This window comes from Kryptolebias marmoratus, linkage group LG17, assembly GCF_001649575.2.
Source record: "Kryptolebias marmoratus isolate JLee-2015 linkage group LG17, ASM164957v2, whole genome shotgun sequence".
Taxonomy (NCBI): domain Eukaryota; kingdom Metazoa; phylum Chordata; class Actinopteri; order Cyprinodontiformes; family Rivulidae; genus Kryptolebias; species Kryptolebias marmoratus.
This window is the reverse complement of record NC_051446.1, coordinates 19,330,873-19,345,806: the sequence shown is the minus strand read 5'-3', so window position 1 is coordinate 19,345,806 and position 14,934 is coordinate 19,330,873. Positions and strand designations below refer to the sequence as shown.

Genomic DNA, 14,934 nt, shown 5'->3' with positions numbered 1-14,934 from the left:
ATTTTTAAGGTTTTATTGTCTCTACTTTTAATTCTACTTTTAGAATACATCTCTTAGCCATTTCTCAGAGGTTTGCTTGGCCAATGCATATTTCTGAGCCTTGAACAATGGTTTGCGTTTGACCTTTTGTTAAGGCCTGCCGAGAGCTCAGGATGTTATAACACTTCTGCTATTCTCCAACCAGTTGCTTATTTTTTGCTTTAAAGACTGTTCTAGATGAAAAGATGCAATGAGTTCTCATCCCCCTCCCTCCCCCCTTTTTTCTTTTGGAAACTTAATAGAAACTTGTCCATAAGCTTTACAAAGAAAAATAGGGGGAAGGAACAGATCTCCTCGGTTTTCAGTTTGAAAGAAAATGCAAAGTAGTGTCTACATAGCGCCAGAATGTTGGATTCTTCGATAACCTTAGAAATGTAAACCATCTTTTCTGACACGGTTTTCTGGAAGGAATTTTTGAAAGTGCACATGAGACCACTCGACCTCACATATGGCTCACTCCAAGTGGGCAGACAGATGGCAGCCCCAGATTTAGAGTTCAGTGGATTGTGGAGGTGTGAATTATGTAATCTCTGCAAACGGATCGCTTTCGTGTGTGTGTGTGTGAGGGCTCAGTGGCTTATGCATGCCTGGCTTTGAAACTGTGAATTTTTCAAGGTAAAAGATGAAATGCTAAAAGCCTCTGGGGGTGTAGGGTGCAAAGGGTGATCAGGTTCACCAGCGTTCACCTGCCCTTTCACTGTGGTGCTCACATTGAGAAATTTGTAACCGGTAGTAACTTTTCTCCTTTTTACCCTAAGAGAGATGATTTAAAAAAACAAAAAAAAAACCAAACATGCAGTGCATACTTTTGTCCGCCTAGGTGTTGTTTCTCATCAACTTTGGAACAGATGCTTGGAAAATTGGGATCCAGCCCGAGCAGTTTGGGAGTGGACAGGAAACCCCTTTCATCCTCTCTCTCTGTCTGCTGTGTCACTCATCTGTGGAATGATCGTATGCTGAGGCTGAGGACAGTTTCCAATTAGTTCTGGCACACAGACCTTTGAAAAATGTAATTAATTTCTTCCTTCTCCCAAAATATCTGCTGTAAACTGTTAGTTTAAACATCCTTACTTCAGTTTAACCTTAAAAAAATACTCTGATAAAGTGTCAAAGTGCCTGCACCAGCTCATTGACCTATGCTACACTTAAGGCACACATTTATTTGCCTTTCATCCAAACTTACATGCTATAAAATTCCGTACAAACCTTAGAGTTTACCACACAGTTGGAAAGTAAATTGTATAGCTCCAAACAATCTGGGTAAAAAATAAAGGCCAAAAGAAAGGAAAACAATGTGTCACTGAGTCAACACAGAAATGAAAGCCTGTCTGCATTCACCTTGGTGCTTCACAGAACCTGTAATCGAGAAGCAACCCGGTTGCTAACCTTACTTTGTGAAATTGGCATGTAGTAGTTCTGCGGAGTCTTTTCACAGCATTTAGAAATAATCTTCATTGTTGTTGTTGTGATTTACAAGTGCCACAGGGTTTTTGGAAGACAATTATTTTGGAAATTTTAATGTACAAACTAAATACTTGAACAAAGCTTATATTTAGTCGAGTAACTTCAGTGTCTATTTTACATTTTTATCTTTTATTCAGTGTTGATTTTCAAAGACTTTTCCTCTCTTTGTTACAGACACTGGATTAGTCATGTAAAAGTGTTATTATCTTGTCCCTTAAGTAACAATCAAAGGAATTATTGGACCATCTTGTACTTTGGGTAATTGCACTGTTCTTGTGCTGCTGACCATAGGGTTATGTAGCGAAAATTTTATTTATTTAGTAATTATCCCAGGAGCAACCATTTAATTACACTTTTAGTAAAACAGTTGATTTTAAAGGTTTTAAAAAGCCCAAGAAGTAAACAACTATTACGACAGGTAGTTTGTTCTGCAGGTGTATGTTTGATGAGTGTTTTGCTTGATACCAGTTGAACTCCCTCCAAATGTCAAAACTCATATCTGGCATGGAGCATTGTCAGCAGATGAAAGGGCAGAAAAGATGAAAGAATCTGATGACTGAGGAGGGTCTGCCGGTGCATCGAGTATATCAGCCATATAAAACCCAGCTTGAAGTCAGATAACTGAGATCACACACAATGGTTGAATCACAAGGAGGAAAGAAAAAAAGTCTTGAGCTTGAAAAGGTTATGAATGTACAGAATGGATAACACACGTAACTGGATTTTATGAGTTATAATGCTGTTTGTTGTTATATTTTTAACATTTTTCTTGACTTTTGTGCTTGCAAGATTTTGAAACTTTACATGATCTATCTTTGTGCCGCACACAAACATTCGAGTAGTAACACAGACAATGTTATGACCGCTGTCTCTTCTGATCAAGTACTAACTATTGAAAACTAAAAACATTGCGTCAAAGTTGATCAAGCTTCTCAAAAGACAAATGCCAAGCTCAGTGGCTGGAGGCAGAGTTACAGCAAACATCTGTACATGTATTTGGAAACTAACCCTGTTGGTACACTAATAAAACACTGTTTATGTCTGTTCTTAGGCCAAACATGAAAAGAGTGAAAAGGAGTGTCAGCAGCTGATGCTCAAGAGCTGGCGGTACCTGGAGCGCTACATGTACCTCATCCTCTTCAACACATACCTGCATCTGGAGAAGAAGGACTCCTGGCAGCGCTGCTTCTCCGTGTGGATGGAACAGGTACCTTTTTATTCGTTTTTCTCTCTCTTCTTTTAATTCACTTTTATGCACCTAAAGGTAGTATTTCACTGGGCTGGACTGTTGGACACTAGTTGGCAACTTAAATTCGAGTCAATATTGCGAGAAAATCCGCAAATTTTCTCACTGAATTCTGTGTGTTTGCAATCAGGTGAGCAGCAAGCCGTTCTGAACATTGTGGCTTATTTGTGCGTACAGCTTGTAAAACTGTATTTTTGAAAAAGCTTGAGGCAAATAGTTATTTGGCAAAAATATTTCATTTTTGCCAAATGAAAGAAGAACATTTTCAAATAAGCACAGTCTTGCCTGTCGCTGTAGAAAAATCCCACCTAGCTTTAACCGAAGACTGTCACAGTAACGTGGGTAAGATTTACATGACTTCATGACATGTCCTTCAGACTGCCTGATATTTTAAAAAGTGTAAGTGTAAAACTGAAAAACACCCCAAAAGCGAACCAAACGGTGGATTCTGAAAACCATTCCACCCCTGATATAAAGGGATCCACCACCTTAAACTCTCACTGTTCCAAAGCTGTTAAAGAAAAAAAAAACTGGTATTATATCATAAATCTTTTTTTTTTTTCCAAACAGTCATTAACTAAATGTTCTCTGTAGTAAAAGGCCTATTTAAAGTCTGCTCTCCAAATGCAAGATTTGAAGGTTGCCACTGATTTATCTATATTTCCTTACATTTCTTTCCGTAACTTTTCATATGGAAAACGACTTCCACCTAAGCCTGTGCACATTGTGAACTCATTAGTTTCATTTGGGGTTTTTCTCCAGGAATTTCTAACCTAGTGCTGGTGCTACAGAGGCCCGCTTCTTCGTATTGTCTTTGTTCTGTGGTTTTTGGGAGTGAATTAATCTCTCAGCAAGCTGTTCCTCTGCAGGGAGTTTCTGTGCGCTCCAAACAAATGAGGTGTGCGTAAGTTGTACCCAGCAGACAATAAAAATGCGCTCCTTAGATGTTACAATCATGTGATGTCAAGACTGTTCAGCAGTTTGGCTGGTTGACAAAAAGACTGTTTTTATGGAACGTGACAGCTCAAAAAATCTATCTAAAACGGAATGAAATACTTTGATTTTACATTTACATGAGTGGGCAGCATTTTAATCAACGGTATTTGTTGCAGCACAATATTTGGTTTTTTATTGTAGCTTTGCAGAATGTAAAAAAAAAAAGATTTAAAATGTTGCGAATTCCTGCAAAAGCAGATTCCAGTATGTTTTGTCCTTGGTGGAAATAATTTATTTTTAATCAAAGATGCCAAAGTCACTGTTGGAGTCAAGCCTGCTACTTCAAAACTTCTCATCTGTGGAACAATAATTTGAGGAAACACCAAAAAACCCAAGAATGTTTTAAAAAAATTCTTCTTCTTTTTTTCTTAGTAAAATGGATTAAACTCAAAGAAAAAAAACAAACCCCTAAAATAAACCGGAACAATTGCTGTGAAAACATTTGTCACAGAAATATGTGCAGTCATCCGGGGCTTATAATTCCTGTTATGAATAGCAAATAAATGTGGTGCATCAGAGTGGCTCTAATTGCCCAGTTATGCCATAGGAAAATACAGGGTAGCTCACAAAGGAAAAGAACAGAAATCACATCAATTTACTCTAACATGTCAAAAATAATGTTTACTTTTGTTATTGCATGTATTTCTACTTTTATGCTGATTGGGGGGAAAAGCCATTTTGTGAACAAAAGCTCCAGTAATTTGCTGAGCTGAGCTGATCACAGTATGTGAACAGTTGTCCCTATGATGGTTTAATCGAAAACGTCCAATTTAAATCAGTCAGCAAAAGAAAAGGTCATTGGTTTATTTGTTTACAAGAAAAAAAGGATTAACAAATAGAAGTTAATGTTCAGAGTTTTGGGATAAATTTATAAACTGTCAGTTTCCATAGCTACATTATAACTTTATTTTTATTTATTTTCACCAGTATTCATACCATGATCACGACAGAACATCTTATTTTTTTATTTAGTTCAACAGTAACTTGAGGTTATAGCATTTAGTTTCCACTTTAAATATTGCTTTCAGCTTCTGCACTCATCTTAAAGTTGTTTCCGAATGTCAATACAAAAAGCTATGCAGGTAGCAGGTCTCAGGAAATTGCTCCCGAGTTCACAACATTTTTTGAATTTATTTAACTGTAAAAAAAAATCGGCCACTTTTAGCCTATTTTTGTTTTCAGTAGCAGCTTCTGAAAATCTTAACCTTGAGCTTCTTCTTTAACAAACACCAGTTTCATTTTCATAAAGACAGTTCAGTTAAGCTTTGTTTATGTTAAGTTTGTGGCATTTAAAGAGGCTAATAAAGAACTTTCAAAACCAGCGATTTATGCTGCTCTTCTTACAGTAACTGCACTTTCTAAATCATTTTTAACTTTATTGGTGTTTCTGTGAAACTCGCGTGTTATACCTTGTAAAAACCATATTTAGTCCTTGTGGTAAATTACTCGCAGCTGAAGGTTATTGACCTCACGGGACATTTTGCACCTCACAGTTATCAATATCTGGCAATTGTCTTGCATGTCCTGAAGCACGAAAGCCTAATTTCTGCAGGAGGAGTGAGGAACAAGTCACCAGCATTACCAGTGCTGTTCATCGGATGGATGCTGACACCTCAAAAAAAAACTTATTGAGAGTTTTTCCTGATATTAAAAAAGGTGAATGCTGACCAATCATTTAACTTCATATTGTCTTTTAAAGCACAATGAATCATTTGGACATGGGAAGCACCAAACAAAAGTAATGTAAAAGAATGATAAACGAGGGTCAAAAGTTATCAAAAGAGGTCTTTTAGTAGAACCTCAGCAGGGTTTTGGTGTACGCTGCTTGTGACATAACAACATCTAACTGTTTAGCGACTGACGTCACATGTTGCTGATGATATGAGGCGTTTTGGACCAGTGTCAGCAACAAAACCTAAGGTAAACTGTATAAATGGATTTCTTAATCAATACATGCTTACAATTGAACCAATTATGTTCCTTTGTTACTCATTAGTTTGTATTGTGGTAAAAAAAAATTACAGAAAATTGGGGACCACTTATATAGCTTATATAGATGGCCATCGTCCCCCGCAGTGCTGAAGCATAAAAGGAAGGAAACTGGTTTAAATGGTTATAAGAACAGTGAAAAAGGTTGTTTTGGTTTGAAAGGACTTGTATAATCACACATTGTAATACAAATGTGGAGCCCTGCTAATATTAGCTGAGTCACTAAAGAATGAAACTCATGGAAATAAGAGTTACATTATCATTTAAACCGCGGCCTCAGCTTGCAGTGTGAGGCGTTATTTAAATCTAATACTTGTGATGGCTGAACACTTAACAAGATAATCATCTTGACAGATGCCTGGCTTGACCCCAAGCTTTTTTTAAAGTGTCAGAGGAAACATGCAGATGTTTGAACTTGCAACATTTTCTGATTTGGTTTTTGTTCATTTTCTTGTGCTTATTCACACATTCATGCTGCACATGTTAACAGTCAGTGTAAAGCAGGGGAGATTACACCCAGTCACTCCATCTGACACTAACCCTGTATGTTTAGGTTCTGTAGTGTGAATAAAAAGTCGTACTGCAACGTCACTGCAAAGATATACCTTATACTTTTAGTTGGTGTTTTATAAGTCATTCAATAAATGGAAACAAGAAATTAGTAGATTTACAAAATTTAAGCAATAGGATCATTCTTTTACAAAGAACACAGTAAATGTTGTTTTTATTTAAACTAATTTCCAATTTTTATTCTCTGTTGTACAGTTTGTAACCACGAGTTAAATGGAAAACGGCTTCACAAACCCTGCTTTGCTTTTTAAGTGTTTTTTTTTTTTTAAGTACCATAAATTGTGTGTGTGTTTTTTCTGTTCTTCTCAAACTAAATACAAGGACGGCTAAAAGCCATAATTTATCAGTTCTGTGTACGCGCTCTAACTTCAGCTAATGTCAAGTTTGGCTGAGTCAGTCAGGTTCAGTCCGTTTGTTATTCCCATGTTCGAATGTCAGGGAGTAAAAAACTGTGATTTACAGAAACCATGTTCAGCAGAAGAATTAATGACGATACGATTAAGCAAACTCTAAAGTGTTGTCACATGGCTTGATCATTATTTTCTTTTTCTAATTATTAACACTAGTTATGTTTTTCATTTAAAAAAAATTAAAATATATAGTCAGTTGGAATATAATTATTTAACTGATTGCAAAAACTGAATGATGATTTTTTTGAACATCCAGAAAAATAGATTGTAAATCATTTGTATTTTTTTTTTCCCCAGTTGCCGAGGTATCTGTGGCTCAACCACCAATGGCAGAGCACAAAAGATGTTTCTTTATTTAATCATTAAATAAATTCCACTATTCATACATGAGGTAGCTATTTGTTTGAACCAGTCAAGCTCTGCAAGGGAGATGGTTTCCTTGGTAACCACTGTCTTTGGTGTTCGAGTTAAGATTAGATTGTATCTGTGAGATGATTTTTTTTTTTTTACTGATTCATTTTTGAGGTCTTGAGATATTTTCAAACCAGACAGTGAATATGCATGTGTCAGAAGCTACAAAAGTAGCTTGTTTAGTTCCTTGTGTCATTGGTCAGAAGAACATTTGACATGGCGGAGTCTCACCATCTGCATCGGGATGTATTTAGTGGCCCAGTTGCAGCACAATCTGGCAGCAGCCCAATCATTCTGACCCAGCCAACCCCAGGGCACAATCACTAGCCTATCATCAGTGACCGTGGCGGAATCAGTAATGACAAACTCCATCGCCAGAGGCGTGAGTCGAGGGTCATCGCCATGGATACACAACCTGTCAGGTCTACGCGCCATCGTCTGTCCTGCATTCTATATTGGCTGTGCTTTATGCGTGTGGTCTAATTAGATTTCTGTGGCCATTAAAAGCAGGAGTGCACTGTTTCCAGGCATGCTGAGAAACAAACATTGCCAGCTTCTGATATGTTAGGCGCTTTTTGCAACAGAATAAAATATATTTTGAGGACCGAAAACTTGAGAAAATAGGTATTGTTTACCAAAATCTTTACTTTCCTAGTTTCTAAATAAAGCTGAACCAAAAATAAACATTTGAAGAATTGAACATTTGTTTTTTTTAATGGTTGTTTTTAATTTTGCTCCTATTTTATAAACTTTTAACAGAAAAAAAAATTCCTTTTTTTTGGACTCTAAAACCACTCCGGTGCTATTTGAGGCATCTGTTCTTTTTTCGAGGCAGTCATTTTTAGTACCTTTTTTTTTTTTTTCCAAGTCTCAAATGTTGGATGTTCAAAGGAGTGACAGAATTGTGTGTCGCTGGTCGTCTTGTTTATCTTTTGCCAGAAGATGGTTTCGTGAGATTCTGTGGCCCTTTGATGGGTTTGCCGTCATGCTGCAGAAGAAATTTTGAAACCGTTTCCTTCCCAAGCTTGGTGAGAATCTCAACATCGCAAGACTATATACTGTACATAGCATTTGATGTAACTGGTGCTGACTGAGGCGCTGTGAACACATTTGGGGAAAGTTCTGTTTGTAGTGTCATCGGGGCCATAAAGTCAGATCAGAGCAAAAAGATCAGAAGAGTTATTAGATTTGAAATTCACGTTTGCTAATCCAAAAATGTTTGATTTTGCACAATGGCAGGACTTGTGTACAGTGCATACCTCAGATGCCTGTAGGAGAAGTACTCTATCAGTCACTCCAGCTGTTTTGATGTGTGGCATAGAGGCCTCCCTGTCCCACCCCCCCTTCCATACCAGCATAGTATGTGCAGCCTTTGAGATAGCTGACTATGGGAAAAACCGGTGCCTCCTCGCTACCCTCCCCCCCTCTATCCAGCACTGCTGCTCCAGCCACCTAATGAGTGTTGGTGTTAGTGATCATTTCAATGCAGCATGAAAGACATCTTTCCAAAAAGGCATCACCAGGCAGCAACTTCAAGGCCAGTTTACCAACCGAGCGCATCAAAAGAAGCACGATGCTGTGATTTAAAACCATGATTTCAAAACAATATTTTTATTTATTTATTTTTTAATAATGTTTTACATAGTGCAGATATAAAGGTCTGCTTTGATTTTATATATTACTCCCCTTTGAGCTTTTTTATTTTCGCCACACAATCATTTGGCGTGATGGGGTGAAGAGGACAGTGCGGGAACAAAGCATAATGCAGTCGTTTGTTTGAGCAGCAGCATCAGAGCCAGGAACTCGAAAGAAACAAAAATATGATTAAAAAGAAGATTGGATCTGTGCAAAGAGCTGCACAGGACCATCGTGTATCTTTACTATAATATCTATCATTAGAGACTAGAAAGAAAACTTCACAAACCTCTAAACATAATAACAGCACACACCACCTATACTGATGAAGCAACAAGTCAGTGTTAGTCTGAGGCTTCTTTTCCTTCGCTGCAGTAAGGATCAGTATCAGTATCAGAGGGCATTGCTGTTTCCTGCAATAGTTTTATACATTGACTTTTTTATGCTGTGATAGGAAAGATTTTTCGATTTTTTTTTTTTTTTTCTTATTTGCTTTTTGTTTCACCCAGACAGTTCATTTCGAGATAAAAGATCTTTTCTTCCAGTTTTTTAAATATTCATACATTAATATAAAAAAGAGTTAGAAGATGGAAGATGTTTTAAACTTACTGTACCACCGACTGACACTGACCCAAGTAAACACTACACTTACTTTTTGATGAGTCCAGCCACTGGTTCCTATCACACAAGCTCACATTTAGTGCTCTGAAGAGACATAAAGTTAACTTTTTAATAATTTTAGCCCATTAAACTGTGGTTGCTATACTGAAGGAAAAAAAAAGGACCACCATGGATAAGTATGGGTTGTAAAAGAATCGAGCTCTCATGTAACTTGTACCGAGGTTTCACATTTTAAATGGCCAGTGAAGAGTTTGGCTTAGTGAGTCTTTACTAAAAGGAAAGTGATGTGACCCTTAAAGTTTATTGTTTACTCTAACTCAAAATCTATTCTCAGCAATTAGCATTTATGATTACTGAGGAGCCAGTTTAGATCACTGTAGAGACGTAAAAAAAAAAATCTATATCCTCACAACAAAAAAAGATGGCAGATGGATTCGAGAAGTTCTTACCTCAGTTTTAAAATGATGAAGACATGCCTGTAGAGAAGAGCATCAAAAGTCTATTTAATAACAGTTTTTAAAAATGAGTATTGAATTATCCCAAGAGGTGCAAACTGAAGGTTTTTCAACAACATATTGGCCTTGCAGGGGGCTAAATCTTTTCTTCAGGCTTTTTTTTTTAACTTTTCACAAGAGTTGGAAATAAAAGAGAGATAGATTAAACATGTACTATTTGTTACTAAGACACATGGACTTAACTTTTTGTATGTTTTCTGTGTTCAAAGTACAGTTTTTTACATCATGTTATAGTCAAACTGACCTGACGGGATCAAATATTCGTTGTGAGGGGGTAAAACTTTCCAAGCAACTTATCTGACATAGAATACACCAAATTTTGACCTCAGCTTTACATATAATCACTTTTTATTTGATCCCCCTGACATCCTCTTTCAGAAGTCTCAAACACAAATTTTCACTGTTCGCAATTTTTCCACACATCCCCCTTTTTTTTAGGCCTGCAAGGCTGTGGAGTGGATGAGTCAGGTTGTCCTAGTTAATTGTGCAAATCTAGAGTGTCTCTAAGGAGTCACATCTGCTAACAAATGGTTCAGCTGCACAAAGTCATTTGTTCCCATCAAAAAGCTTGTCGAGCACACGCAGGCTGTCAGCTTTCCAGGAACACGTCGGACCTAGACATGGATGGAATGAAAAGAACTGGATTACTTCTAAACAGCTGCTTTAAAACAGGCAAACAGAAGCCGTGGGATTCTTTTTACTCATGCAATTCATCTGATAAAGAGTTAAAATTTGTCTATGAAGCAGAATTTTATCTATCTATTGTAAAGTTGGCTGTGCATTGTCAGTAAACAGATAATCCAGCTCATACTAAGCGATATCTGTGTTTGTTTCTGCACAAACCTGGCCATCTAATCTATAATCATTGTTAGTGAAAGAAATATTGGATAGTATTATTCCTGTTCATTGTTCCTGTTTGACTTTCTCAGCGTTTACCATGACAACCCATTTTTGAACGTATCTCAAGTAGCACTTAAATGATTATCTTTCAACCATACGAATACAAATCGGAATCATATTTTCCATTTTTGTTTGCTATAAAAGTGAAATATGCCCTTATTTGCTCCAGTGTTTAGACTTTTCTTCTCATGCTTTCGTCTTTCTTGTTTCCTGACCGCCTAAGGATAAAAAGAAAAAAAATGAGTTGGCAGTGTTTTAAGCCATGTTCTCTCTTAAATGTCCTGTGGCTTCATTCAGTTTCTGCGCTGATTCCAAACTAAGTGTTTCACATGCAAGGGAGAATTTCCCCCAAGAACTGACTTCTTCGTGTTATTTTATTTTTATTCATGGAAGTGACTGAACATTGAAGCCTCCCCTGTCGAGTAAACTTGGCAAGTTGCGGCACTTCTAATTGGCCATTCAATCTTTTGAAAGTTATTTTTCGGGGAAGTCTGTGTCTGCTGGTTTTGCATTGATTCACTGAGATTGTTTGATTTGTGCGCAGATGTTTCTGGTTGCTCGCTGTGTTTCCCATGAATCGTTTGGTGTTTGACATCATGGCAGACCGTAACTCGGCGTGACCTGCAGGCTATCACGAACAGTGAAGCCTCTTGAGGAAACGTTCGGATTCATTCATAAAATTTTCTGAGAAGGAGAAACAGATTTTATTTCTGTAATTTTGCCCCAAGGTTGTTCCTAGATTCTGCCCACCTTGGTGTAGTGAGGTGGTTGGGACTTCTGATTCATAAAGGTTTAATGGGTACAACAAAATCAAACAATAATGGTTTCACTTAATGAGGTTTAAACAATTTTTTTTGTTCATAAATTGCTTTTATTTCACCCATTCATACTCATGTAGGCAGGGAGCAAACAAGCAAGACCTAACTTGTAAACACAGCTGAAATTTAATGGCTTGCCCAAAGATGCTTCAACATTGTACAACAGTATAAGACCTGGAGATCTATTTTCAGGCTCCATCATTCATGAATGATCATCTGTTTCCACCGAGGCGCTCCACAGCTCACGTCTGTCTCATGTAAACATGCTTAGAGCTCAGTTCAGCTAGTAAAAGCCTGGTTACAGACAAGATGTGTTCAATTGATCGGAAAAAAAAATAAAAAAAATTGAAGCATCCTGAGTTATTTTCCTTCAACATCATGTCCTTTCCAAACCCACAGCAGACACCTACTGTTCCACTGAAACAGCTGCACATGCAGGAAACCAAACAGCATGTTTTGGCTCTAAAAACAAAACAGCAAAAAAAAAATGGTTGTGTTTTTGCAGCCATTTCTCACTCACACACGATGATGAAGTCTTGTCTGGCTGATTTTTCTTTTTTTTTAATTGCCGCTTTGTGTCTTTCTGTGGTAGGTGGCTGCCAGAGCTGGAGTTTATGACATCTTCAACCAGCTGGGCTTCTCAGAGTTCGAAGACCCGAGAGACACCCCGCTGGCCAGGCTGCGCTACCGCTGGCAGCAGCAAAACATTCAATCACTTCCTTTCCGAGGGGAGTTCATCTGAGAAGGATCACTGAATGCCCCAAAACAAGCTCTGTGCTTTTCAGAAAGAGAGACATTTACAGGAACCTTATTATGCTTTTAGTTTTTTGTTTCTTCTATGCCTTTACACCATGTTTTGTGTTCGTTTTATTTTATTTTTTTTTACTCACTGATGATGTTAACAGTTTGATTAATGTTGAGTTTTGTTAAGATCTTTTTGAGTCAGAAGTTGGTAATTTTCTCATTTTTTGTGCCTTTTCAATCAATGATAAATGTTGAACTCCAGTGTACTAATAATTCATTTATTTTCTATGGTTTAAAATGTTGTTTTTTTTATTGTGATGGGCATTGAAAGCTCCTGTTGGGAAAAAGAGTTAAATGTTATGAAGGAAAGAAACAAATTCCATTGTTAGCCATTTATTCTTGGTTGCCAGTCACGGCAGTTTGTTGTCGTGTCCCTGACCTTTTCCTCCAGTTAGAACGAAAGATCGGAGGTTTTTGAGTCCCTGTGTATATGAAACCTGTTTTTTATTTAAGTATTAATGTGCCTGCGAGCTTTCTAATCCTTGTTAGCGTAAATGATGTAGAGAGCACAAGATTCTGCCATTTTTTTAAAAGCAGAACAGCAGCACTGCTCCTGTTTTGTACCTGTTTTCTTTTACATTTAATTGGAAGTATCATGATGCAGGTACTAACACGTCAGTTGTGTTATGAACATATTTATGTCTTTTGGTTTGTTTGCAGAGTGGTGATAGTTACATTATTTTTACAGAGGTCCTTTAAATGAAATTTTCCTGAAACATCACCTCCGTTTAAAAAAAAAAGCTCTGTATTTTTGTTGGACTCCAATAGAAAAGCATTGCATGATTTACAGAAGAATTAAAATATATTTAAATATCTAATTTTTCATGTCTGACCTAATTAGGCTCCTGTCTTTTCAAAGTCTCCGTCTCGAAAAGCTTGCTTCTTTTGATTGGCCAACTTTCAGAAGCCTCCCCACTGGCGGTCCTACAGCCTGATTGTGGGAAAACGCTGCAGCTAATGTAGCCTCAAGCTGTCAGACTCAAACAGAGATGAGCAGCAAGCTACAAAATCAGAGTTTTAAACAGACTTGGATGTCAGAAAAATTTGTGGAGTTTCATTTTTATAAACAGGTCACACAATCTTCACATCACCAGTCTGCTAACAGGAATCAAATTGAGCATCTGGGTGGAAGACTTATGGCTGGAAACGGCAAATATTTGGTGTGTAACTTGGGATTTAGAAACACTTGGTACCACTTGATGGGGTTGACTGAAGCTCATGTTGGTGACGTCAGTGGAAAGAAATAACAGTTGGATGATTCACTGCTTGGAAAACAAAACAAAAAAAAGTTTTGTTTTGCTTTTGTCACCCAGTTGGAGCAACAAGGATACGGTTGTTACACTGAACACGTGACGGTTATTGTTACCCATGTCTACACAGGGCAACTTTTACTGTACAGCATTTCCTTCATGACCAAGCACTTTTATCATGTAGGGCATTTTGTTACTCTTTTAATTAGCAAAGATGCATAGTTGGCATAAATCCTGCTTTAAAACCAGAGAAATGAGAAAAAGGGAATGAAAATTGCTCTTATTCCAATTTTTTTCAGTTTGTTGTGCATCAAATAACTTATTAAGAGTAAACAGATTATGTTAATTGAAAGTAAGTTGGAAAAGTATTTTTATGTGGATTTTTTGCATTTAGAAATTTGTGACTTTTAACACAAGAACATACATTTATGGTTTGCAATAACACCCTAATTCCTTAGCTTTTCTTTGTAATCCTTTTCAATAAGCTCCTTATTAAGACGATGTGTTGCCTTTTATTTACTTTAAGTGCCATTTCTTTTGTTATTTGGAGGCTAAAATAAATACCAGATTGACCTGCATGTCTGCTTTTGGTATCATGGCATTGCTTTTTACAAGATAAAATAAAACCCTTCTGTGTGAAGAATCTGGTGTCTTGAAGGACTCACTGACCGTAAATATTGTGAACACAAATCTCCACTGTGCAAGGTTTTTATTGAAGTTTCCGATTTTGCGAAGGTGAGCCAGATGATTGTCTCTTCCCTCCTCGGCTTCCTTTTTCCTCTTCCCCTCCTTATCTCAGCATCATCCTCTTGCACCAGATACGCGCAGCTAAGATACCTCTCGTATATCCGTGCGGCCTCTTTGTCTTGTGTCAGTGCCAGCCTCGGAGAGCCGAGTGGGTTATAAGCATCAAGCAGCATACATTTACACAAAACAGATGACTCATTGTTGGGCTGAATCTTAACATATTCCATACACCCTAATAAAGAGCTTAGTCAGATCAAAAGACTAATCTGAAAAACCTTTTGATGTGGACAGGTAGGGTCTTAATTAAAAAAAAAAAAAATATGGTCACTCTCAAGAATAGAGGGCTGTGCGAGGATTAAAAGCTGCCGGCCGGCACATCTGTGAAGCTCTCTTGGCTTTGCTGGCCTGCTTTGAAAGACTGATATCTCAGATCACTTCCCGTCTTGTAAGTTCACAGAAGTCTTATCTTTGGGAGTGCGGAAGTTGTTTGGATTTCTAGCACACCGCGGCCTCTTCTGG

At 37.5% G+C, this 14,934-nt stretch overlaps 1 protein-coding gene across 7 annotated transcripts in view; it reads left to right on the top strand.

Annotated features, from left to right (window-relative positions):
• pald1a (phosphatase domain containing paladin 1a) overlaps positions 1-14,311 on the top strand; it is a 47,826-nt gene extending 33,515 nt beyond the window's left edge. For 6 of the 7 annotated variants that reach the window (XM_017438954.3, XM_017438995.3, XM_017438980.3 and 3 more), the window contains exons 19-20: positions 2,555-2,710; positions 12,207-12,356. In XM_017438954.3, the coding sequence (XP_017294443.1) occupies positions 2,555-2,710; positions 12,207-12,356 (306 nt within the window). Of the gene's footprint in view, positions 1-2,554; positions 2,711-12,206 lie in introns of all 7 variants that reach the window. The other variant, XM_017438946.3, reaches the window with a different exon arrangement.
• The last annotated feature ends 623 nt before the right edge of the window (positions 14,312-14,934 follow it).